We start from the raw sequence: 27,409 nt of genomic DNA, 5'->3' as shown, positions 1-27,409 counted from the left end.
CCTATAATGCACAACTCTCTCTCTTCTCTCTGTCCATCAGTCTCCATCTATCTGTGTCCGTCCGGTACGTTTTAATGAGCTTAATTGGTGGGAAAGTTGTAAAACTCAGCCAAAGCAAAGACCTAGTACCTGGGGGAAAAGCCGGTAAATTAAAGAACAATAATAGCGACAATTACAGGTAAATAACCTCCTCTCTCCTGTATCCTTGCATCCCTCTCTATCAATCCTCCTCTCCCTCTGTCTCAGCGTGTGGCTCATACAGTAATCGTTATAATCTAGCGAAACAGCTGCATCGACAGCTTTAGATTTGTGATCTTTTATAGTCGACAGTAAAAGTAAACCACCAGCCCCCCGCCCCGATCCCGCCACCCCCTTTAGATCTGTCCTCAAGTGTTCCCACTGTTATTAACGGCAGCTGGGAATCCAGTTGATTTAAATAAGAGCGCGGCACGTTGATAGGATCAATGGGCAACTGTTTTCAGGGGGAAATTTATGACGCCCGACCACTGTCCCGCTGTGCTCACTGTGCAGATTTTTTGCGCTGATACGGCGAGCTCGCTCCCGGGGGGCGTGCGATGTAAATCACGGGAGAGGGCCGGCGCCGGGGTCAAATCATTCAGGGTTTCATCACAGCGAATGAGCATCGGCTACAGCTTCATCATCGCCGGCGCGGAGAGGTGAACAAACCCCGCGGTGCGGACGACCTCCGTGCTGCGCGCCGGTTTATTAAGGGGAACCGAATTGAGTGTGATGCTTTCCAGGCTGTGGACGTGAACCCGAGGTGAGGAAGTTCAGAGGGACGCTTTGTTCTCCCGCCCAGATGCCAAGCACGGCTGCGAGCTCCGCCGCCGACACAGACGCAGGGAGCGTTACGTCACCCTTATTTCTGTGTAACACAAAGTTTGACAACAAGCTGAAAGCTATCTGATTAGAGCTGAGGTTAGAAACGGACAAGGGAAGATATCGATTGCTGTTTTGTTTGTGAAGAGGATGAAGGGTTTTTATTCAGAGAGGCGATGTGGGCCTGAACTTGAAATGCACAAACACACAGAACAACCTTCTCAGAGTTTCTCCTCGCACGCTACATGCTGAACCGAGGATGCGTGTAAACATTTACTTATTTATAACATCTCCTGGAGAGTCAGAGTCCTTATGTGCACCTCACCGCTCCACCTCACAGCAAGCAGACAGGGATCAGCGTCTCCAGATGTAATTTGTCGGTGCTGAGGCCGGATGGATGGAAACACAGGATCCTCAACTCAGAGCCGGACGCTCGGTTCTGAGTTGAATTTCACAAGTCGGTCGACGCAGCTGTTGAAAGCGCGCACAAGTAGCTCCAAGGGGAAGGGTGAGGAGTGTATCTAGATCTGATCAGATAGTGACCTGTCCAGTGGGGATTTAGGACCTGAAACAGTCAGTTAATTAACCGATTAGTTGATTGAGAGAAAATGAATCTCTCTAGAAAAAAAAAAACTATTTAAACTATTTCATTTTTTTAGGTTTCTCCAATTTATATTAATATTTGAATATTTTCTGGTTTTATTGATCTTCCATGGTAGTAAACTGAAGATCTTTGGATTTTAACCAGTTAATCGAAACAAAACGAGCAATTTGAATTTTTAAAGTCTGGCTTTGGGAAATAACGAGGGGTCATTTTCCGATATCTTCTGACGGTTTATAGATCAAACGATTCACTGACACATCAAAAATCTGACAGGCTGGCTAATCTGCAGCTACGGCTGTAACTAACAATTATTTCAATTATTTATTAATCTGGTGCTTACGTTCTTGAACTAATCAATTAATTGTCCGGTCTGTGGTAAGTCAAGAAAAGTGTCTCTCACAGTTTCTAAGCACCCACGGTGACGTCTTCAAACATCGTGTCTTTGTCCAGTCAAGATGAAAGCAGCAAATCCTCACATTTGAGAAGCTGGAATCGGAGATAAAGTGTAATGTTTTGCTTCAAAATGAAGGGATCGATCGATTATTAGAATAGTTAAATATCTGTCGACGGATGGATTAATCGGCTGGCTGTTTCCGCTCTGGTTGCCCGTCATTCCCCATCTCTCTCCTCTCATTTCTTGACATCTCTCCGTGGTCTGCGATCTAAGAAAGGTATAAATTGGCCCAAAAAACTTAACTGCGCAGTGTAAAAAAATTAGCCCGCATTTGCTGGTAGGTCTTTATCTTTTATTTAACTTGGAGAAAATACAAATGTTTAAGCATCGTGTAGCGCTAAGCCGTGTTCTTACTTTGTGCAGTAAATGGTACATCTCAAGCTGTTGGCACGTTGGACGAAGTACATGCCGGTCCATTATCGGGGTCTGAGGGATTAGGCGGAGGTTTGACGGGGCGAGATACACAAATCGTGACATTCGTGAGCGAAACGTGGTGAAATCTTTAGTGGGCGGCCCCTGGATCGCGTCCACCGACAGCTGAGCTGGAGCTTTGGTGAAAGACAAAGACGGCCTGGTGTCAAAAAATTCGGACAGAGTCAGGAAAATTCGACCAATTTCTCACGGTGTGACCGCTGCCGCAACCCATGTCTACAAACCAACCAATCAGAATACGACATGAAATGACGCAATTCGTAAGCGCCGTTTCTGGAGAAGGTTTGGTTCTCTTTCTCCTTTTTTGAGGGTTTCCAATGCGTAGAAGCATCAATGGCCAAAGCTTGTTTCTTTTTCTGGATTTTCAAAACCTAAGCGTGAGCCCCTGGCGTGCCTCTGCTCTTACATATACTTATTCAGCCCTGTCTCCTCTAAATTACTCATTCACTTACTATAGGCACCTTAAGTCTAATAAAAGGGAGGACTTTGGAGGCAGCTGAGGCAGGAGACATGTTCATCTCATTTTGAAAGAAAGCACCTCCATATTTGCATGTTCCCCCGTTGTCATGCTACATTACACTCTGCTAGGTTTTGCTTTTTTTTTTTGCATTTGACTGGCTTATGTGGTGAGGTGCGTCAGCTTTGACGACATAAGGGAAAACTACAGGCCATCAAACCATTAGCCATTAGGGATTAGTTGTTTTAGGTGGAATCTCTCTGTGGTCCCATCATAATTGGTGATTTTGGTGGGTGAGTCGCTGTGGGCGAGTTCAGGCTCTGCCTCAGCATCCTAGCTTTCATTCTGACGCTGAATTTTCATAATTTTACACCAGGCTCGGCGGACTGGCAGAAGCGCTGAAAGGCGGTGGTCTGCAGTGAACATCGACAAACCAGATTTACATAAAGTTTATCTCTGTTTTCCGATTCTCTGTGCACTTACTCATAAATTGTCAGTCGGACAATTTTCTCAGTCAAGACTGAAGTCAACTCCTCCCTGACTCATTGTACTTAAACTGCATCCATCTTGCTGTATTCACATTGCTGTGCTGACTGTACATGTGTGAAAAGCCGGACCACCGGGGCTGGAATGAGCAAATGAAAACTGAAGCAGGTGATTTCACCGGTGAGTTCATCAGTGAAATACTGGAAATCCACTCTGTTGCGTCCATGACGCTAAGCGCTTCTCAAACAGCTTTTTTTTTTTTTTTTAAATGAGGCTGTACATGTTTCTAAAGACTCGGAGTTCACAAAGACAGGATCTCGAATGTTATTGTGGTAGGTGAGCTGTTGCTTTTGCAGTTGCCGTTATTAGCGCGAGGTGTTTACGCGGACTGCGTTCTGGGAATGCGTCTCCATGTGGGTGCTGCTGCGCAGGGACTCTTCTGAGAAATGGACGGCTCTTGCCCCGTCTGACCAGAAGGCTGTGACGCACTGCGCTCTGACACCAGTGACTCACTGGTTCCCCTCGTTCCTGGATCTGTGAAATCTCATCCCGCCCTCCATCGCGGTTCCCACCCTGCTCCGTGACCTCCAATGTCCCAATGTGTCCGCACATCTGATCTGAGACGCACAGTCGGACTACGGGCAGGAGAAATCCCTCCCACTCCGCGGACCTCCTAAGCCGAGGGTGATGATGTTCGTCTTTGTTTATGCTATACTGACAGCTTTCAGAGAAGCAGAGGGAGGAGGCCCATTGTAAAAAAATCGAAAGCAAACAGGGAGAAAGAGCAGAAAACTGTGTCTGAGAAACAAAGAAAGGACGCTACCATTGATCTATTTTCCACAACATGAACTTAACAACCTGTAACCTGGAGCTTCCCATAAAACGAACTCGTGAGATCCCGTAGGGTCTTGGTTCTAGGCTCTGTCTGTGTTCACGCTGTGTTTTACCTTGTTGTAAAAGGAAAACGTGGAGTTAATATTGATTTTCTTCCAAATTTGACAACTTTTATAGGATACATCAGTTATTCTCTAAGCTTCCCTGCGGCGTTTTAGCCCTATATTGGCACTGTGAAGCCGTTTTTCAATGAGAGGGTCCCCATTTTATTTATCTCCTGCACACCCCCCGAGGACGCACACAGGTGATGAGATACGCAATCCTACCAGTGGTGCCAGACGGAAATTAAGAATCCCAGTTCATGTCCTACTTACAAAGCTCTGGTTGTACTGTCCTATTCCCAGCAGGAGCTGGACAGAATGGAGCGAAGAGGGAGAACTGCTTGTGTAAATACACGTCCTTCATTGTCAATTGTCGTGTCGCAAAACTGAGGAACTGTTCCCCCGAGAGTACCACCTCCTCCGAATTTAGGTTCAGGGGGAGTACAGTGAGAACAGGGGCAGAGCCTGTGACGGTGGCTTCATGTTAAGTTTCTGTAGTGGAGCGGAGAACACCAAAAAAGAGGAGGCTATAAATAAAGAGTGATTTGAAGAGAAATGTCAAAAAGGCAGTGGGGGGAAACGGACAGAGTCTGGCCTCTCCACAGGTTCGCTGCTCCTTTAGTAGTGTATCGCAGGCGATCCCCTCCTCCCTCCCTTTTTCTTTCCCATCAACACATCATCTCAGGAGTAAACAGACCCATACGGCGCTGCCACGGACGGCCGCGGCAGCCCTCGGCTCGCAGACGAGACGCAGATGTGGCAGCGTTCCACGTCAAAGACGGCGGACGTCCCACCGTTCGGGGCAGGGGAGGCGCGGCTTCGTCGGGGAAGCGCTCAGAGCCGAGCCACAGGAGGTCAAATGACTGTCTAACGCCCGTCAGTCATCCTCCAACGAGCCGAAGGCCTGACAGCGCCTCGCTGCCTCCGTTAGTCTGCCTCCCACATCACCTACAGCTACAGCTGCTGTGTCGCATACCTGCCAACGTCTCCATCTTTATTTGCAGAGCTGCTCATAATGTATTCTTCATGCTCCCTAGTTTTCTTTTTGCGACTACATTTCCAATACAAACGCAGTGAAACAAGAATTCTTAAAGGCCCTGAAAACTGATGATAGCACTGACAGGCCCCTACATCAACACACTGTTTTCTGCCAAAGGTAAAACAGTTTTGGTTATTTCACATGAGAGACTTCCGTTTTTCTTTTTACCTCAGCGCTGTTGTTACTGCATATTTCCACGCACCGGTCAGGATTTCTGCATTTTCGACCGAGCCGTCGGCTCCAGTCCCAGTAATGCCCGACGCCTCGGAGCTCTCGGAGCCGAGCGCGTGGTTAAAATGGAAAGTGCCGATCGCGAACGTACACAGCAGGGTGCTGCTATCGAGGGACCTGCCGCCATCTGCAGCCACTGCCGAGCCACATGAGGGTCTGAAGGGAAGGATTGCGGTCCGGTGGTGGTTCCACAGCCGTCAAAAGCACAAGTTCGAACCACTGCGCCATAACTGAAAAACGCTAGGTAGAGGGTTAGCAGAAAGAAGTGTAAACTCCTGTGAATGATGGGTCTTGATCAGTATACATTTGAAATATAAATATAAATATATTTGAGGATGGGTGCTGGGGGAGGTGGGGCCACCCACCTCTGATTAGAGGCCGTTAAAATTTAAAACGTTTAATAAATGGCTCATAACACACTATAATACAGTTTTACGCAGCTATTAGGACATTTTAAAATGTTTATTAATGTACAGTATTAAACTGCAACTTCTCCAATGAATACATACATTATTACAACTGTGTTTTACTACATTATCACTCATTATCTGTTTATACAGCAGCCTCCACTCCTGGGCGGAGTAGAGGAGTCATAGTTGACAAACATTAATACACACTTGTATTACACACTTACACACTGTTCCGACAGCTACATCATAGTGTGTTATAAACCAAATGTTAGATGTTTATATACTGCTTGTAAATGCTAAATGGGGGGGGACCTAAAGTAAGGTGTTATTTATATATCTAAAGGCCTCCAACTAGCTTGAATACATTTGATGACTCATCCTGCACTCGAGGTCATATGTGTAAGTGATATCCAATCGAATGTGCGTCAGAGGAACCAGCTGACGTCGTATAGGCGGCCAAAGTAAAACCGCAGCTTCTGCCTCGTCCCTCACAACCGCCTTCAGAATCCCGCTGACATTTACGCTCATAACTGAAATTCTCAACAGTAGCCTGCGACGTGCGGATCGCTTCATATGTTTAGATCGGGACGGTAGCTTTAGAAAAATTATCTGATAGCGTTGCTTGCTCAGTATTTATGTTTTTTCAGCGGCCTTGACAAACACCATTCCCCTTAAGCCCTGGATGCTCGCAGGCTAAACGTCGCCGCTCGAAGAGAGCGAGTCCGTGAGTGAGTCGAGGGGTCGGGAGAGCTGAACGCTGTTGGTCGTTTTTAAACAGCTGAGACTAGAAATTTGAACAAAATGACTTTAGAGGAGAGCGCTGGTGAGTTTTATACACGAAACGGTGAACAAAAGTTCTCACGTAAATTATAATGGGAGCTGTAGTTTCTTCTGTACTCTGAAGAAAACATTGTTCAACTTTATTAAAATCATGAACACTTTCATGAACACTTTTTTCACAGCCACTGCTGTAATGGAGCCGATTTGTGTTAGAACATGGAAAGTTAACCCTTTTTTTTTTTTTCTTTTTTTCCCAAAAGGACCAATTAGAGATTGCTGTGAGTTAAAGAAACTAGTGTAACAGAGGCAAGCCGCGGACTCGAAAACAGGACCTTCATGGGTTGGAGGTGTGTGATTGGATGTCAAATAGCAAAAGCCTTCTAACAGCGAATGGCTGCGATCGAAGTGACCGGAATATATTAAGCTCTTCCTCTTCCTCCACCTTCTGATTCAACAGCACGGTTGAGGGAGGCGTGGGTGGAGGCAAACAGGCCCTTTAGAACCGTTTTTAAAACAGTATACCAGATCTGAACTGCTGTGGTTCTCACAGGCCTAACTCACGTCCACTTTTAAGATCCTGATTCGATAAGGTGCCTCCCAAAATTATACCCTGTCCGCATATATTCCATTTCACTTCCGAACACGTCGCATTACTTAAGCCGAAGATGCTCCAACTGTCATTTCGCGGTGTCTTTAAGTCTTCACACTGCAGCTCTCTGCTCCAGCGTTGACATGAAAAAAGCCTGTTTTCACAGCCCGAGATGCCCCACTACATCTGTGTGTTGTGTGCGTGTTGTGGGAGAGGGAGAGACGGTGCACGTGGGTCTCCCTGCCTTAGCAGGGTCATTACCAAGATGAATATAGTGATTATAAGGATGAATAAGGTGTGATTATGAAGATGAATAAGGCGATTAGGGCTCTTGTCACTGCTGCTAGGGCGGCTGTTCGTTAGGAGAGGGAAGATGTCAGCGTGTAACATGCGTGAACCCATTACCTTTTCATCCACTGGGGATCCATAAGCACATACCTACACATGCACGCACATGAGAATGCTGCAACGCTGTAACACCGGACCAGAGCCCATTTGTGTTCATTTGTGCAGTGAAATGACCCATGTATGCAATATATCTCTTTCCATTGGCTGCTCGGTGGTGTAATCCCTCTTATGTGTTTGACCCCGAGGGGCCAGGAGCATACCTGGCCGCCTCTGCAGGTTGCTCTGTGGAGCTAACGCTAGCTCAAGGCTGCCGTGCTGGTACTGCAGCGGCGGCGGCCGACTAACACCGCATGCTGTGTTTCCAGGGGTTAATGACACCGCGCCGGCACAGTCCGTGTCATCCTCCCCTCAGTAGGGCCCCAGTTAGCTGTAACCATGGCAACAAAAGCGGACAGTTCTGTTGTCCACATGGCAACGGCTGCCGTAGGGACTGAGGATGGAGGTGGGAAGAGGAGGATGTTGGGGCCGTGGGGGGGGGCTGGATGCTGACGCACTTGGTGGCTGCCTGGAAACTTTTTGAGAATGCCGCCCACTCTTTCTTTTAAACTGCACCTCCTACTCAGTCAAGAGTCCCCCTTAACCCCCACCCCCCACTCCAACCTCTCCATCCCATCATGCACCTCCTCCACGTTTGTGTCTCATCAAACCTTTATCTCTGTCTGCAGTGCTGTGGCGGCTGGGATCGTGTTTGATCACTGTTGGAGGTTTTCGTGTGTGGGCAGGCACGACCCGGATGTCTCCCTCCCCGGGCTCGCGGGAAGGTTTTGTCCGGTTCTGCTCTTTTCTTACCTGCAGAAATGTTTACTCTGATGGTGGCCAATGTGAATACACTGTTACAGTGTTATTCATGCACCCTGAATATTTTATGATTATCTGGGCAGCATGACGAGCTCCAAGGGACAGTGGCACAGTACCAGTGATCACAGTTGAGGAGTATAAGAACAAATATCTCCAATAATTCATCAGTAATCTATGCTTGTGCAGGAATTCAACTTGTGTGCAGTTAAATAAAAAGTCCAAGTCAAAGTGTAGGTCAAAAGGTCACAGTGTAGAGGGGAGGTTGGTGGATGGGCGCGTGAAGCTAGATTTATACTCAAAGTGGCACTTTAGCAATTTACTATTGAATTTCCATAAAGTCAGCGGACTTGCTAGAGACAGACTTAAACAAGACTGGATCAAAACGTAGCTTATGACTGGACCGTTCTTTATCAGTTTGCTTCCCTCCCACTGTCTGTGCTCACATATTCAGTAATTTAATACAACTGGATTTCCAATTAAGCTGTTCTCATTTCCTTTTTTTTCTTTGTCTGTTGTCAGACAACGGAACAATTATTAAAATAGTGACTGAAACGTGGCCCATTAGGACAACATGTTAACCAGCGGTCACTTCCCACATTCACTTTTGCAGTCACATTTCCAAGCTGCTGCTCTGCTAAAATCCTGATTTTATAACTGCGACGTCGTTTGACAAAATCACCAAAGACATAAGTTAAAGACAAGGGCTGTGCTGTAATTTTCTGCTATATTTACATGTAAAATGATCACTCATAGAGAAAGTTAGAAGCTCATTCACATCTGTGTCAGCTGCCACGCGGTCAATTGAATAAGACGCATAGAGAGGTGGGCCTGTGCAGGGAAAGCCCATCCTCATGCTCGCGGAGCAAAAACTGGCAACTCTCTTCCTTGGAAAGTAGCTAAGGTTTTGTCCAAAAAGTCACTGGATTTGTTTCTAGGTGCTTCTGTGAAGAAAACTCACTAAAGGGGTCTGAAAAGTCGGTAAATCTAACAACAAAGGCGCTAAGTTGTCAACACTGCCTGTAAACACCCCCCTGATGACAGATTTGAATGTGTTTGGGCCAATTCTTTTTGAAAGAGCAACAATCAATGGTGTAACTTCAGCACAAAGTCACGCAGCATTAAGCTGACCAATGGTGTAAGGTTATCAGTCAGTCAGTCAGTCACCGGATTTGCTTTTATAGGGCTGGCCCCGCTATTGTGGTCCACTCAAAAAGAATGGTAAACATCTAAGTAACAAAGGCCGAGATATCCTCAGTTATACTCCCTGGTACGGGTCAAACACATTGTCTGCACACAACCCTGTCCCCTAGAAAAGACATTTATATACAACCAAACTGCAAGAGCAAACATGTTTTGTAGGAAATGTAACTGGGACTGAGTTACGTTTTCTATAAACATAATGACTACGTTTTGTTAATTAATTTTTATGGCAAATTGCAAATAGATTGATACTGAACATATCAGTAAAATGTTGACAGACAAGGCATTTGTTTTCCGATCTTGGAGTATTGCTACGAAGGCTGCGTAGCAAAAGCAGCACAGTAGGGCACAGCAGGCAGGCACAGTATTGAGCGTAGGTTGGTAGGTGTTGGCAGCGCGGCGAGTCCAACACACAGTCACTGAAGTTACGCATCCAAAACAGAAGAAAAGAGACTGAAACGCCTCCTGTGTAGACAGGCCTTACGAGGCTGCACGGGCAACTCAAGCTGACCAGTCACAGTTCCTGTGGTCCCCATGTGGTATCTCTGTAGCCCCCACAGCTCCAATGTGTAGTTACATTTTTGAGGAGCTGCATGTCAGCTACAGCATAGCCTCTTAAGGTAGAACTATAATCCACCCTTACACGTTCTTTGATTTCCGCGATGACATGTCTGGTTTAACACATGACGGTTCATTGGGAGGAACTATGGCATCTGTCAGAGGTGTGGGGGTGGGGCAGCAGAATGAAGATTAAGTTAGAGTAAAGGTAGGATAAATGGCTTGTGGTTGCCTTAGAACTTGCAGAAAGCCCTCAGAAGCAGGCCAGAAAACTGTCTCCCGCTCGAAGAAAGATGGAAAGAGAGGAAATGAGGAGGAAAGAGGAATTTTACTTTCCTGTTCCTGTCTAATAACCAGGAGCCAGGGGCTGTTCTTTTGGTATCAATAGCAAAATAGAAAAACTTCCTCAGCTGTATCATAGACCTCTTTTAACCAGTCAACACCTAAACCTTGGAACGCTTCCACATTAGGCAGAGCTCTGCCTCAGCTGGAGTTGGTCCAAAACCCTGCACCCATATGTGAACATCAGCCCGTGGAAAGCTTCTTTTTGAAAACGCGCATAAAGAGCAACACAGCGACGACACCAGCCCCGGAATAGCTTGTTATGCGCCTGTGCCGAAAGGCCCTGAAAATGGGCTCAACCCTGACCGGATAAACCCCGCTCCCTCAGGACCAGACCCAGAGACTCGCGGTGGTGGGCGTCTATAAATCTACTTCCACTCCCCCATCCCTTCTCTTTGCCACAACAACCCCCTCTTCTCCGCTGCACTCCACTCTTGAGTGCTTCTCCGTCTCCCCAGGCTCTGTGGTAATGAAGTGCTTTATGGCTGCAGAGGACAGGAGGGGATGCAGGGGGCAGGGGGTTAGCCCATAGCTCATTCCCACTATAGTGGGTCACAGTGGCCAGCACTCACTGGGCTGATTGAGTAAGTCTGGACAAATGCCCTACCCCACCCCCCCCCAATCCCAGCAGGGGATCTCAGATAACCCCTTCGTTCTTTTAATGATGGCAGCTCCACAAATTATCCCTTCTTGATTTATATCGTTCAGTCAGGCCGAGCGGGCCATCCAGAAATCCAGTTGCCATCTGGATTCCAACACGATCCTAAACCTTGTTCTCTGTGAGGGTTTAGAGGTCGGAGGGTTCCACTTTTCATTTGTTGTGTTAAATTATCTGAAGCCCGTTGAGACTGTAACAGTGATTAAAAGCTCCACAAATAAGCTTGACTCGCAGCCCTCAAGGTCAGGAAAATATTTTTACACCTTGTTAGATGATTCTTCACATCACAATCTGTGTCTTTATTGAATTTAATACTAAACATGTACAATACCACCTTGTATTTTAATAATTATAATAATTAATTTTACTATCAAAATGAATTTTAGTTCTTGCTCAAGCACCTTGCATTCAGAAAACCAGTTGTATTAGAAGACATTAATAAAACCTCTAGCCCTAATTAGGGACTAAGATTTGTTATAAGTGTATTTTCCTCTACTGAGCATCTTTTAAAATTTGCACAGGCCTCGACATCATGTAGCGGTTCGTGTTTATAGCCATGCATTTAGGTATGGCAATCTCGTCAGTCGTTTCACCTCTTTGGTCCTGACTGACATACGTAATATCCTTGGTCGGATGTCGATGGGGCCCAGAGAATGAATCCTACTGACTTTGGTGATCCCCTGACTTTTTACTCTGGTGCCACCAAGAGTTTGATGTCTGTGGTTTTGAGTGACTTCTCTCAGCAACGCCCGTATGGATCGCAATGACATTTAGTTCGGACATTCATGTTCCCCTCAGGATGGGTTGTAATCACTGTTGGTGATCCCCTGACTTTTCACCCAGCACCGTCATCAGGTCAAAATTTCACCGCGAAACCAGCAAAACTAATTTCAATGAGCCTAGGTTGCACTTAGGAAGTGTTAGCATTCAGTCCTAAGCTGTCAAAGAGCTGCTAGCATGGCTGGGGAGTCACAAGCTGTGTCCCAAATCCAACACTACATATTAATGCCGCTTTCACGTAATGACCAGTTTACGACTGGGAATGTAATAACTTTTCTAAAAAGCTCAGATTTATCCGACTCGGTGCTAAAAAGTGCAGAAGCTCCGCTAAAACCCTTTTGTGAAAGGTAATTAAACTTGGAGATTTAATAGATATAGTGCTGTAATGAACAAGCGCGGTATTTTTAACCAACTCTGCAGTAAAACAACCATCGCTCAACGTCATTACTCCTGTATATTTGCCATTAATATTCTTATTCTGCGAACAGTTTGCTCGCCAGCTAGCATTACGTTCTTTGGAGAAACGTAGTTAACATTTGTCTCGTTCCATTTTGTTGCGATGGTGTTTATTGATTGAAACAGCCGGAACTCCAGTAACGACGGAGAAGCAGTTGCACAAGGGCGAATGACAGCGGCCATCTTGAGTCATTTGATGCCTTGAACTCTCGCAAGCTGTCAGCGGAAAGGCGGGAAACGGAAATCTTTCCCCTCCCACGTGACATGTATTCAGCTTATTCTATACAGTATGTACAAGCTAATCATCATAGTATACTGTTACAGCAGTTAGTGTTGCAAAATATCAACATATTTTATCTTTTTGTACTAATAGGAAATTATTAATATGTGTCGGCTGTCACTCAGACTGCAGCTTTGGAAATCTGCTGCTCACTGAACTTCACCGAGAGACATCATATTGTTTTCCTGAGAGTTAATTCCTATTTTGTGTTTTCCACCTTTTTTTTTTTCTGGAGCCAACAATTTATCAAAGTGTTTTTCGGGTGTGAGCGGCTCCTCTTCCCGGAGGACAATAGCGTTCATCAACAGCAAACTCAAAAACCCGACTGTGTTTAGCAGGCACAGTGTCTGCCTTGAGCATACTTCATTTTGTCACTTTTCTAGTGTGAACACACTAAAACTGCTTAGTGTAAGTCTTGTGTTTCAGTCTTGAGCCCTAAAATCCTGCATCCTGATTCTAGCGGCTGGGATTTATTAATTTTTTTTAACAAAACATTTGGGAGCTTTAAAACAGTTTTAAAAGTCTCTCTGCGCCTCATCTCCTGCCCCTTCGTCGCCTTTCAGTCAGATAAATGTGAAACCTCAAAAGCAAGACACAGTTTTCTTGCGACTTCCAACACAGAGCCCTTTAGTAATCCAACACACTGTGCTGAAAGTGCAAGGGTCGCTCAGTGAATACAGGTGTTTGTCTTTGAGCGATAAGTGTTTTGACCCATTACACACCTGAGCCTCTGGTGACACCGCTCCATTCGACAGCGGTCCCGCTGCCAAGAGTTCCTAATGGCCTAACAGGTCTCTCCACGTCCCGGCCCCGCTCTCGCACTCACGTGGGGAAATCTCTGAAATGAAAATGCCATTATAAACCATTTACCAGCCTGATGAGTTTACATGTCTTACAAGAAAAGGACCGTTTGGAGCGGTTAAGTGTCACATAAATCTTTCAGCAGGCTAATTGAAGCGGTTCCCCCAACAGGCCCCTCTCCACAGCTGCTATTACAAATCGCACAACTGCGGATGGGACGGCCAGCTGCAAACCAAATCTTACACCCACTTGATAATGTTGTTAAGACACACACATGGTGCTCTGTGGGTTGCTGCTGCTGCTAGTTTGCTCAGACAGCTCCGCTGGGAGCGTGCAATGTAGTCGTATGTAAACACAAGTCATCTTTCAGTGAAATGTGCTCTGAGAGGAGGCACGAGCGTCCTCCCCCCTTCCTCCCCCCCTCCTTCCTCTCCTCTCCTAGAACTGCAGCTTGTTTAAAGCTTATTTGAACGGGCAAGTTGAAGAGGAACATACTGTTATTTCCGGCAGCGGCCTGGGGGAGTAGTTGCAGGAGGCGGCGGGGGTCACACCTACGGCGCGCACCAGCTCAACGGCTGCCGTGCTACGGCTTTCTGCCGAGGCAACTCCAACAAAGCTTCTGAGGATTACGCGCCTCGAGCTTTACGCTGTTCCGCTAGTTAGCAGAGATCACCTTGCAGCTGATTGGAACAAACCCAATCCTAATCTCCAGTCCGCCTCAGAAGGGGGAACTTCATGTCATATATCACAGCATCAAGTTCAAAAGTGTGCAGGTCTGTTAAACTCTGTTAAACTTTTTTCGTGGCTCAGCAATTACGGAGGCCTAAACTGTGCCACTCAAACTTGATGTATTCCACCTCCCACTCCATCTTCCCTCTCTGTCCTTCACAACCTCTCTGTTCCCTGCCCTCCCTCTATCTATCTCTCCTTCCCTTTTCCCATTACATTTTCTTTCTCCCTGCTCCTCTCTGTCTTTACACCCCCCCCCCCCAAAGTCCTAATTGCCACAGAACCTGTTGGTGAAAATCGATAAGTGTTTTTTGATTATGGGCCAGAGCTGAGACAGTGGGAGAGAGGAGTGGTGCATTGGATTGTGTCCACCGAGGATTAGTGAGTTTTTCGATCCCACAGTCGCACTGCTACTGATAAAAGTTCATGTTTGCTGCCATTCAGAGTCTTTCCATGCACCTGATTTTATGCTCCTTTTCAATTTACACATATAAAAAAAAAACCCTGAGTTTGACACTTGGATCAGGTGGAAAAGTTGTTGTATCGCTAAAAACAAAAAGTGATTAGAAGAAGACTTCATGAAGAAATCATGACGGACTGTACGTGAACCATGAAACGTCACTGAGGCTTCCACAGAAGAGACAAAAAAAGAAAAAAGTCAGATTTGTGTGGAGCGTTGAGGAGACGGGAGTGAGGAGTAACTTTCCTCCAATTAATACATGAAACAAACAGAAATCATTTTTCTTTGTTTCAGCTTTAACTGCTGCTCCTTTAATTACCTCCTCTTGTTGCGCCCTCCTCTTCTGCAGTGGTTTAATGGCTCTGTTATTAGCGCCACGGGCCGTTTATCTCTACGAACCGACCCCTAATAATTTTCAACAGCCCTGGATGTAAACGCGCATTAATTCTCATTTTCTTTTACTAGTTTTCTGGAAGTTCGGTTACAATTTGTGCCACTGAGACCACCAAAACAAACAATCTCCTAACTCTGCCCGTCTCCTAACAGACGGTGGCGTTTGCCAGACGGCAGGTCGCCCCGACGCAAACACCGTGCGCAGGTGGGAGAGCAGATCGAGGACGCTTTGATGCCTCTTTTTTTTTTTTCAGGTGACACTCACCCTAATGTCTGAGTGGTCATCACCTGGGGGGCCCCTCCCTCTCCACTGCACTTGGGCCGTTCACAAAGTAATAACTGCCCCCCCGCCGTGCCCATCGTGCCTCGCTGCCAAGACCTCCTCGGCAACACCTGGCACCATGGTAACCAACACCTGTTCACCTAATTAGGGGGACACTGGAGGGAGCGGAGATGAAGAAGTTAATGAAACGCTAATCTGGTCCAATCAAACGCCCAGGCATCTGCCTCCTCGTCGCAGCAGCAGGTCGCCCTAATGGCCGACTGATGGGCGCCTCCCCCGCCACGCCACCTCGAGCGACCCCATCAATGCCGAAACTCCGCTGAGGGGGCTGCAGATAGAGGAGCGCAGACGGGAGGAAGCGGGAGGGAGGGGGGAGGGAAGCCAGCGTGCTGCTTCCTGGATGGACAGAGTAGCTGGACGGCGAGGTGTCAGCCCAGTGAACAGGCATTAATAAATGAGGTTTCCTGTGCACAGCAGTTGGAGCGGCTCCAGGTCGCAGCAGCTGCACCGCTCTTGTTTACAAGCCGCCACCTGCTGCCGGGGAGGCCTGGTGCTCAGGTCCGCTTCCTGAAGAGCATCCTCCGGGTCTGTGTGGGAGCCACGATTAGTGAGAGGGGTCCACCGACATGAACCGTTCTGAGAGTGAAAGAAACTGCAAACTGTCTAAAGGGTTTTGTGAATCACTATAAGATATAGAGCTGCACCTTCATCATCAATTAATTTGCCAGTTATTTTTCTCGATTCATGGATTAATCATCTGTTCTGTTGGCTGTCGGCAGGGAGCAAAAATGATTGAGGGTTTTTTTGTCTGGCCACCAGTCCAAAAGCCAAAGATACTCAATTTACTTTACTAAAAGAAACAGAAAACGAGAAAATATTCACGTGAGAAGCTGGAACCATGGACGACTACACCTTTTGCGTCTCTTTTTGTGGTCGTTTTGCGTAGCGCCTATCAGACCCCCGTCCGCGGCTGGAACGAGTGAATTTTTGCCATTTTTGCTTGACAAATGACTTCAATGATTAATCGCAGATCAAAATAGTGGCCGATTAACTTTTGTGTCACTCGACTGACTGATTGATCGACTTACCGTTTCAGCTCTAAAGAATAACAGTTTGCAGATGAGCGGTTTGTCTGGTCGGCGTCTTCTTGCATGAGCTCTACTGAACTCTCTCTTTGTTTTTCCCAACAGGAAACTTCAAAGGGATGTGTAAGCAGATAGACCACTTTCCTGAGGAGACAGATTACGAAGCGGACCCATCTGAGTACTTCTTACGTGAGTATCTCGTGCACGTCGACGATCCCGTGAGCGCTTTAGACCGTGATGCTCACATCAGGCCTGCCTCCTGACATTTATAGTTTTGAAATTTCTCCCGATTTTTGCTCCGTCTCAGTCTGGAGCGCCGTGCCAGTAACTGCTCTTGGCCCGTGTGTCACTGCTGTCTCATTTGCTTTTAGCACGGGGCCGGCCAGACTGAACCATGCCAAGCAGCTCGTCTGTTTTTACTGCTTGGCTGTGTGTAACATAACGTGCAGTGTTACAGTCGGCTGTGTACCCTGTAAACACGGCCCATTGATTTCTGCTCTCTTTTCCTTTGTGCAAGCAAGACAGAGACGCTTGTCGAACTCATTTGCCTGCTAATCCTAAAAATCACACCAATGACTCGGAGCTCATGATGATCCGTTGGTACCGTTGGCTCTATACTCTCCTCTGACTGGCCAATTAATGTTTCTTGAGCTGTTACATGTGAACGAGAGACTCCTGTTTGTATCACTCCACGGTCATCGAGTCATCGAGTACATCAGCAGTATCTTGTGCTAAAAAAAAAAATAAAGATGCTGTTGCTCATTTTTCCAGTATTGTTTCTAATGTAGTCAGAGCCCCGACACTCTTCAGCAGTGGTTAGAATGAATAATAATCTTCAGTTGTTTATGTTTTGCTGGGCCGGTGTAGCCACCTGATGCTGGAGACGGCCGTTTCTATGGTCACTGTCACAGTGTAGCAACAGATGCAAGCTAAAAAATGTTTCTATGGCTACAGCTCTGCTCCACTGTTGTGTAATAAACAGAAATACAGAAATACACCGGGTATAAATAATGATATTCAGGCAAGGGGAGTGAATAACTAACAAATACTCTCTTTCCTGAAACTTAAAGTAACATTTTGAGTAAACGCTACATCAATAATTCTACTTTTATTTTTTACTTTAGTTTCAATTTGTAGGGATCACTTAACAGGCCTACTAGACACAGGCCCGGGGGGCCCCAGGGGTCTGGGGCGTTTGAAGTGACTGTTAAAGTTTTCTGTTGGGAAGTCCGGCAAACACAAGAAGATGCAAAACACCCCAAAGAAACACAAAACTACCACAAAGAGACACAAAACGACAACGTATGTTGGAGGGCTGGGGGGCCTTTTTTAATATGTCTGTGCCCAGGGGCCCATTGTCTAATAATCTATCCATGTTTGGAGGGACAACAAATAAAATGTAACCAGTGGGATTTTCCTTTTTTGCTTTGGACATCTTTTCTCTTGAGAGGCAACTTTTTAGGAGACAATCACTGCATTTAGAAAACCACTGGTTTACATCATCCATATTAAAAAGTTTACATGGACACACGTAAAAGTGGAATAATGCTTGAATTGCTCGGACCTCTGGAGGCACCGTAATGACTCCTTTCCTCTTTCTACGTGTGTTAAATACACAATATGTGACATGTAAGTGTGGTCATGTCTTAAAACAATAATCAGGTGACCATATTAACAATGCAGCAGATTTTTTTGCTGTAATCATTTTTCTGTCCCTTGAAAGTGATGCAGGACGAAAATTTGAAAAGTAGCGTGGCGGAGAAAAAAAAAAAGAAAATCTCTAGCCCTCCACTGCGCAAAAGTTTATCTGAGGCTAGTATAAGTCTTCAGCAGTCTGAGTTAGACAAATCAAGTCAGCATCCTCCAGAACTACAGGCTTTTCTTACTATTCCCTCCTCTGCAGCTCCACAGGGAAACACAACGAGGGGATTTTACACCAAAGACACATATTATGCTGGAAGATAATCCACTTGATTTGACTAACTCATAGTGCTGGAGCCTCATATTAGCTTAAGATAAACTAAGCCCCCCGTCCTCCCTTACACTGAAATGGCATTAGGCAGGGATCTCATCCCGGATAAAAGAAAAGACAAAAATGTTTCAGTGTTCATACAGGCATCTGACTATTGTCTTAAGGCTGACTGACTAAAAACTGTGACCCTATCCTCTAAGGGCCGAGTAACGCAACTGATGTAATAATTAGTTAAGTAACTACTTCTGTCGTTGAGTAATTAGTCAAATGATATTGTTCCGAGTCCTTGTCTCGATAAGTAATGCGCAGTCAGTAACTGTCGTACCACATAAACACACCAACGTCCCGAGTCCCTGTTGACCCCTGCTGTGGTACAACCCCCCCCCCGCCCTGCTGCAGCCTGCAGTGGTTTAGAAACTAGAAGTCAGAAAGTGTCCGTCTCCTCGTCTCCGTCGGCGAATCCAGGCCTCTCGGAGAGCCGAGCAGTGGCGTGCCAGTGCTGGAGATTAAGCCCAGCCAATTAGGCTGTGTTTGACTTAGCGCTCTGAGCGGTTGTCCCCGTCCGTATGCGCCACAGAGAACGCTTACGATAACAGCTCTGGTAATGATTCTAACAAATGCCGGGGCCTCGGCGAAGGCAGATCAGTCTCATAACGAGGCGGCTCTCAGGCCGGGGATGACAGGGTCGCGGGGTAGGGGGCCGCGCTATGGCCCTCGGACCACCGACGCTCGTCTTCGCGCGTGCGCGAGAGTGTGTGTGCGTTAACCTCTTCCCGGGCTGTGATTGGAGGAGAGGGCCGCAGTGCTCCCAGTGGCTTGCCAATTAGGACACTCACATCCATAAATATTTCAGCCTCCTTCTTATATAGGTCAGGCCTCTCTCGATCGCTGTCTCTCTTTCTCCCTTCCGTCTTCACCCTTCACACTCGTAATATTTCATGTCAGGAGCTGCACAGTATCCGCTGTCATGACGATTCAGAGCATGAGGCTGTTTAAACGTGCGAGAGGGATTTTTCTGGGTGCACGGCGAGGTCATAGAGGGAACAGCATCTTGGTGAGTGTCTCCGTATTAAACCGTGGCGATGTATTTTTAAACCTGCCCATTTCCCATTTTCATGGAGACACACCTGGTATTTCCATAATGAGGAGTTTCACGGCGCCTCTGGGCGGCCGGAGACGGAGGAAAGCTGCGTCGCCCTCACACGCAGGCGAGGGGGAGAGGGGGAATAATTATGCAACGGGACTGAAGTCACTTCAGGTGAAGGCCCGGCGGAAGTGACATCACCGTGGAGCGCTGAAATCGCCAAAATCGAGGGGACACGCCGGTGACGTCACCAGACAGCGCAGAGAGGAGGAAGGGGATATTTGGTGCCGCGGTTGCCGAGCAGAATACAGACAAATCTGACTACATTCTGCTAAACACACACCCCCGCTTCATCACACAAACACACAAACGCACACAAACACACCACATATCAGTAGCTTCTGTGTGTGTTTGCGTGTGCCTGTGTGTGTGTGTGTCTGTTCCGTGAGTCCTCAGCTCTCCCAATAGCAAGGCAGTTTTTTCACATCCACACGGGGTTATATAAGCCAGCTGAGGCACACTAAAGCGCCAGTGGGTTTTTAGATCATGCCGTGTCGGAGCTCCCATCATCCACTGCTCTACTGGGCGCTAAGCAGCTGAGAGGGGGAAGAAAGAGGGGAAGAAAACGCCCAGTTACGCAAGCTGCTAATACTAAACCGAAAGACATGAATTCACTGTAATATAGAGAGGAGGTATCATGTGAGGGGAGGAGAGAAGCGGGTGTCTGATGCACATGGAGGCATGCAGATGTAGGAAATCAACTGTTAGTTACAGGGTGTGTATTTTGCTTCTTCCTGGGTCTCAGTCCTTTTAAACTACTGAATAATACATTAAAGGGCTGCAACAATTAGTCAGTGAATCGATTAGTCCAAGGCTGCAGCTAAAAATTACTTTATTCATCGATTAATCTGCCTATTGGGTCTTCTGTTAGGTCTATTAAGTGTCAGAGAACGGTGAAAAATGTCCATCACTTTTTTCCCCCGGAGTCCGAGGCGATGCCTTTAAATTGCTGTTTTTGTCCGACCAACAATCCTGAACCCAAATATTTTCAGTTTACAAATGATATAAAACAGAGAAATGCTACAGATTCTCACATCTGAGAAGCTGGAACCAGAGAATTTTTGGCATTTCTGCTTTAAAGATTTCTTAATAAAACCGATTATTGGAATTGTTGCTGATTCATTTCCTGTGGACCGACTAATTCATTAACAAGAATATCTCGGAATTTTAAAAGAAAGTGATTAAAAAAGATTCCTGGATCCACATCAAAATTTAATGGGTTCTCCCTGGCCGATGCCCCATCCCTGCACCAAGTCTGGTGTAAAATCGGCTCAGTACTTTTTGCGTAATCCTGCTGACAAATAAACCAACAGACAGACACGGGTGAAAACGTAACCTCCTTGGCTGAGGAAATGAACTAATCGACTGAAAAATAATCAGCAGCTATTTTGACTGATCGATTAGTCGTTCAAGTCATGTCTCAAGCACTAATACAAAACATTCACTGGTTCCAGCTTCTCAAATGTGAGATTTTTCTGCTTGTCTCTGTCTCATGCGAGAGCAAATAAGGTTTTGGACTGTCGGTCGGACAAAACGAGCATTTTTTATCATTTACTTTGTACTTTAGGAAATTGTGTAATGAGTATTTTGTTGTTATTTTCCGGCACATTATGGACCAGACAATTGATCGTTTAATCAAGAAAATGCTGACACTGTTTAGGTGGTAAATATTCAAGAAATTCTTGTTCAGTATTTTTTTGAACATACGCGATGCAGAGCATGTGTCAACCCGTATGCTATTTCCGAATGCAATTAGTAATTTAGAGCAGCTATAATCAATATTTTCATTTAAACAATGGCTCACGTGACCACCGGTATGTGATAGGGTTCGCTCATAGTGACGAACCCCTATTTTAGCCTCTTTCAGCTCATTGTTTTGCTCCCCGGCCTCCAACTTTACCTTTTTGGTTCACTCTCACAGCTCTCACAGCGTCATTTTGGCTCTAAAAGAAGCCACTGTCCTCCACCTGCTCAGCAGCAAACAGCAGACGGACACAGTCACCGACCAGCTGTGAACACAGTGGAGCAGTTAGCGGCTAAAGAGCCAGATATTTTTCTCTGGAGCTGGTGGAGACCACAAACTGAGCTGAAAGAGAGTGATTATAACATTACGTTTACCAGATGACAGGAACATGACTCCAGATAAATCATAATGTTGCTCCGTGTTCGCCGGATGTGTAAATAAGCCACTGTTTGCAAAGTTCACCAGAGGTGGTGAACTGCATGTTAACGTTGTGTTTGCTTCCGCTTCGCCCAAGTGGCTGAAAAATTGGTTATTGCAGGTTTAAAACGTAAAAACATTTTTTTTTAAAACAAGCACATTGTGAGTAACATATTTCTCTTCTGACAGTGCTTATTGAAAGATCAACCCCACGTTCAGATATATTCAAATCATAATTTGCCTTTGTGAATGTGCTCGATACCCAGTTAAAATAGGTACATAGTATGGAATTAGGGCACAGCATTGGTCTGCCACCATTCATTTAGTTTGCCCCACAGGCAACTAGTTTCAGCAACCCATCAATGAAATATGATGCAAAATGAAATACTCCTTTTTTTTACCCCCTCAAATAACTTTTATATGAACTTTCCCAGGTGGTTTTTGCCCCGAGCCGGCGTTAATCCCCGCCTCTGGTGTTCGCATGAATTGATCTGAGAGTATTAGCTGACATTGATGACAGAAGGGCAGGCCTGTCATAGTCTGTGTCACCCTGGGGCCTCGCGGCAGACTGGACGCTGGTCCTGGAACTGGCTTTGGCGTCGCCCGATAAAATCAATGGGTCTGGGGCAGGACATGCAGGGGCTTGTAGGGCAGAGCAGGGGGGTGGCAACAGCCCGGCTCGTCGACCAGAGCATAATCTCTAGTACCAGTTTGTATACAATAGTGTGTGTGCGTGTGCGTGTGCGTGTGCGTGTGCGTGTGCGTGTGCGTGTGCGTGTGTGTGCATGTGTGTGTATGTGTGTGTGTGGAGTGAGGAGGGGGAGGGCTTCAACAGAGAGAGAGAGAGAGAGAGAGTCATGAGCTGAGGTGAGGTTGTCAGAAGGGTAGATCTGTGTGCTAAGTCTTGGCAGTGACGCTAAAATCCAGCTCGTGGCCCATTGTTTGGTTTAGCAGATGTCCCAGTTGGTCGCGGTGACATTGAGCGTCCTGTTCTTCGAGCAGTATCCAAGGCAACAAATAAGGAATCCATCGACTGACACATCACACACACGGCACACAGACATGGGCCAATAAATTAAAAGCCAATCATTTTTGTCCCGGTTGACCGAGTGAGCGATGGCACTCCAACTTTATATCTTATTAACGGCGAACGTAGCGGCAGCACAGCTTGTAAAACACAGAGGTGAGGGGAGTGTGTCCCAATATTAAGGCGAGATTAGAAAAACACAGGACGAGCGGCAGCGTTCGGCTGTCAGCGGGGCATCATCAAAAGACGGCTGCACGCTCTCAGATCGGTTTTACATACTCACGCTCATTCATTAGTGGCGAGCCGTAACAGCCTGAAAATTCCCACCGCTGCAAGAGAAAACGTGTCCCTTTTATCTCCAAACATAAAGCAGTCAGGATTCAGGTTTTGACAGTTTGTGGGGTTTTTTTTTTTTTTATGCAATGCATATCGGAATTAGAACAGTTTTAGCGTTGCGAGCCACATGCGATCAAGAGCTAAATGACCTTCCAGCTGCCATAACATAAAGGAGAAACAACCGGTGTACGCAATGTATGGCTCAATGATAAAATCTGTATGAGATACATCATGGAAATGTGCTTTGTGAGCATATTTCTAGGTCACAGACACATGCAGGGACGCCTAACTCCGACAGCATTTATGGGAAAGGATTTTGTGTTTTCATCTACTCTTTGGTTTGTCGGCACCGTAGAGGACGATTAGAATAATTTCGCGCAATTCGATGCGCAGTTGACCACTGGGCTGCGTGGCTGGGGGTGTGTGTGTGTGTGTGTGTAAAGTGGACACATTGACACATCAGTGTGCTGCTTTATGAAGATGATACGATGGGAGGATTTATGGAGGATGGGTTCACGTTTTATCAAGTCTGTCTTAAAACAACAGTTAGGTACCCAAAAATACACAGTCCTTGTCTTGTGCACAAATATATCACAAGTTTATATAAAGTTGATATGAGACATCCGAGTTAATCAAACCCAGTGAGTATCTTCCAAAGTTACACTATAGTTACAGCATCTTTACTTTTCCCCAGTCGTTGTCTCCGTGCTGAGCTGCAGGGGAGGAGACACGAACACAAACGGAAAAACTTTGCGCTGAAAACATCGTAACTTTGGAGGAAACCATCTTTATATTTGTCTGACTCAGACTTGCCGAGGCCCATTATTATTATCCTCAAATAAACCCATCCCTTCTTTTCGAAGGGGTCTCGTGCGTGAGCCCACTCGTGCACAAACGAGCACATGGGAGGTGCCGTTTCGCATCCTGCTGTTGGTTTCATGCCCTGTCACCGGTGGCGGTAACGTGCCAACAACCTGCCAATGCGCCAACACAAGGCAGAGAAGAAAAAGAAGGCTGCTATCAGGCAAACATTGATGTAAACTATCCACAATTTAAAAAATTCACAAAGTCGTCTCTGCAAATGTTTTATGTGGAAAGAAAAGCGTCCAACACATCCGTGAGACCTACCCAAGTATACATGCAATGCATCGACATGGAATGTAAACAGACACTTTGTCTACTGGTCACTGCCAATATGAAAAACGACTTTACTCAACAGCTTTGTCCCCAACGACGGCCGTCTGAGCCTGTATCTAAAACTCACCCAAACCTAAACACCTAACACCTAAAAGAATCTGTTTAGCACATCGGTAGGACGCCGCAGGAGTTAAGACACCGACCGCGAGCAACAGATTTCCCTGATTGACAACTGGCCGGGGACCTTCATTTCACATGATTCCACATCTCTCTTTGCCATCTTCCTGTCCCGTCATAAAATGACTGAAATAAATAAACACTATAGCACTCAATTTTTGCCATTTCTTGTTCAATCAGAGACTTAATTCCAAAACATTAGGATTAGTATTTACTGCTGACTCAGAAATCCTTGTAAAGTAATCGCAATCATGATATTGGCTTTTAAAGAGCAACTTGCAGGTTGGCAACCCCAGCGAATCAATGTGCAGGAAAACGGTGTGGAAAAAGATTTTCGAAAAAATATATCCATATATATATAAATAGAAATATATATATATATATATATATATATATATATATATATATATAATTTATATATATATATCCATATATATATAAATAGAAATATATCCATATGTAAACTACAACAACATTTGGAGTCCTTTTTGTATGGGAGTTATATGCCCGCCTCAAAAAAGACAACTTGGACTTGACGCCACAAAATGTGGAGCAGCCAAGCTAGGTGCGGTTCAGAAGTAGGAGCTGTGGATCCCCATGCTAATCTTGACACTGAAGAGGACGCTATATTGCACTGGAACCAAAAATAAACCGAGCACCAACCAGCACGCTGGAGACTGGAGCGCTAATATTTTCAGCTGGCTACCGTACACGGTGTGTCGTACCTGGGTCCAGCCACTCCTTGCTCAGGGCTTCTCCCTCCAGAGGTGGATGTGCGCAGCAGGGACGTGCGGGAGTGCCCGTGTTCCTGCAGGTCCGGAACAAGGTTCGCTATGCTTTGCCACTTGCCCTCCGTCACATCTGGATCTCGGGTTCATGATGGTTCGTAGTGTCCGGCCCCCACAGCTTCAGGTCCTCACAGTCCCTCTCCTTTGCGCCAGCCGTCCAAAGCTTTTCCCTGGACCTGTTTCAGGGCAGAAACAAAATGTTTAAAATGGAAATGTAATTATAGCAACAGCCGGCCTAAACTAAACTACAAACATCAGGATACGTACTTTTACCAGTATACGAGATGCCAAAGAAACGGTTTGTCCTCCCTGGGCACAGCTCTTCCCGCACCCACTTGGGGACCTCAGGAGTGGGACGCAGCATTTTAATTATCGTAGTGATAAGAATTATGTGAATAATGAGATTTATGCAGAGATTTTGCGGGTGCCCATGTGTTCTCGTGTGTCTTTACCTGGCGACTTCTGTAAGTGACGAGGGCTGACCCTCTACCTCACAGCAGGTGCTGCTCGGGACAGCGAGGATAAAAAAGTGATTGAAACATTATCACGACGGGAATTTGTCCATATCATGCCTCCATGTTAAGTTTTATCATTATTGAGTCCAGTTTAATGTATATTTTCAGAAGAAATGTGAAAATTGACTTGTGAATAAATATTTGTGGTTATTGTTGAGCAACATTAGCAACATTGGTTCGTTTCAATCAGCCGTACACATTTAATTTATATCTTAATAACCCAGATCAGCGTAACCTGAAAATTCACTTCCCACGCTGATGTGTGATGTCGGCCATGCTCGGCTCGGGCCGCCGGTGCTGCCATGCAGACGTTCAGGCGTGATCCGTGGGGACATCAGCAGTGGAGTGGAGGGTAATTACAGTAATTGAAATGTGTTGTGTGGAGGGAACTTTTAATTGTCTGAGCGCGCCTGTCATGTGAAGCGATTTCAGTGCGAGGAGGCTCTTTTACAGTGTTCCACTGACCCCGACTGCCTGTATGCGTGCGTGATGTTATGTTAACATGACAGAGGACTACTATTCAATGGGAAGACGACTACTGGGTTTTAATAGCAGCGGTCTGTAGCTGCTGGTCTTGAAATGTCTGAAAAAGCACTGACTTTAGTTTCTTCAACAAAAAAAATAAAATAAATAAAGGCCTTAGAAGGTATAAAAAAAAGGTTTTAAATTCAATTTACAGAAGTCTTCAGTAATTTCTCTTACCTGCTGTAGGCAGTAGTGTTAATCGTAGAAAGACTTTGTGTCAGATGCTGAGCTGTTGGGAGACGTGGGATTGTTGCGACAGGGCGTTGGGCTGCAGGACGCTGCCCAACGCCCAATATTTTTAGTCGGTTAATCCATCCATCCAGGGTCCAGGTCGCATTAATTGAATTATATCATTGCGGATTATTGTCATACACTGCTAGATAGTCGGTACTGGTTTTCTGTCATACTTTTATTCTTTGGCCAAAGTATTAAATTACTTTCTATGTGGCATTAAAAAGGTATTAAAACGTCGTGAATTAAACTTGGCGAACCCCGCAGAAACCCTGATTTACATTCTGGTGTTTGTGAGTGTGTTCTGCAGGAAGTGTGTGTGCATGTGCGCCCGTGCGTCAGTATGTGTGCGCACGCGAGTGAGACTTCAGCTCCTTAGTCGTGGTAATAATCAGTTTCCCAAACACAGAAGTTTAAACTGAGAGATTTTAAATGGTTGATTACAGAGTTTGAGGGATGTTTCTTGTTTGTTTGTTTGAGTTCATCCTGCAGCTCCCACAAATATAAATTAAAAAAAAAACACAACAAAACTTTTGGCTGTGCATTAAACACCGTGATCTGTCCCAAACCCTGCATCATACTAATCACTCTATTAAAGTGCTCAGGATTACGTTCTGTGGGGAATTTAAATTCATTCTGCCATCTCCGAATGATCACAACAGAGCAAACGAAAAAAAAAAGGAAGAAGAATCATACACTGTAAAGAAGTTTATCCCCATCTCTAACACTGCATCTTGAGTTTTTTTCTAACCCACTAACTTCTGTTAAAGAATACGTTCACGTTTTTTTTTTTTTTTAAAGTCTGTCTTAAAACAATACTCACATTCCCGTACGTACACTGAAAGAGTCTCTCTTTGCTGGAACAGTTTCTCCTCCGCTCACTAGCCACGGAGAGAGAGAGAGAGAGA

The 27,409-nt window shown here is 45.8% G+C and overlaps 1 protein-coding gene across 1 annotated transcript in view; it reads left to right on the top strand.

Moving 5' to 3' along the window:
* The window catches only part of cacng2a (calcium channel, voltage-dependent, gamma subunit 2a), a 67,506-nt gene that overhangs the window by 26,996 nt on the left and 13,101 nt on the right, over positions 1-27,409 (top strand). Inside the window, exon 2 of the mRNA XM_040159650.1 lies at positions 16,594-16,677. Coding sequence (XP_040015584.1) covers positions 16,594-16,677 — 84 coding nt within the window. The remainder of the gene's footprint in view (positions 1-16,593; positions 16,678-27,409) is intronic.

The sequence above is a fragment of the Xiphias gladius genome, chromosome 3 (assembly GCF_016859285.1).
Source record: "Xiphias gladius isolate SHS-SW01 ecotype Sanya breed wild chromosome 3, ASM1685928v1, whole genome shotgun sequence".
In the NCBI taxonomy this organism is placed as follows: domain Eukaryota; kingdom Metazoa; phylum Chordata; class Actinopteri; order Istiophoriformes; family Xiphiidae; genus Xiphias; species Xiphias gladius.
Note: the sequence above shows the minus strand (reverse complement) of the source record. Positions and strands in the feature narration are given on the sequence as shown.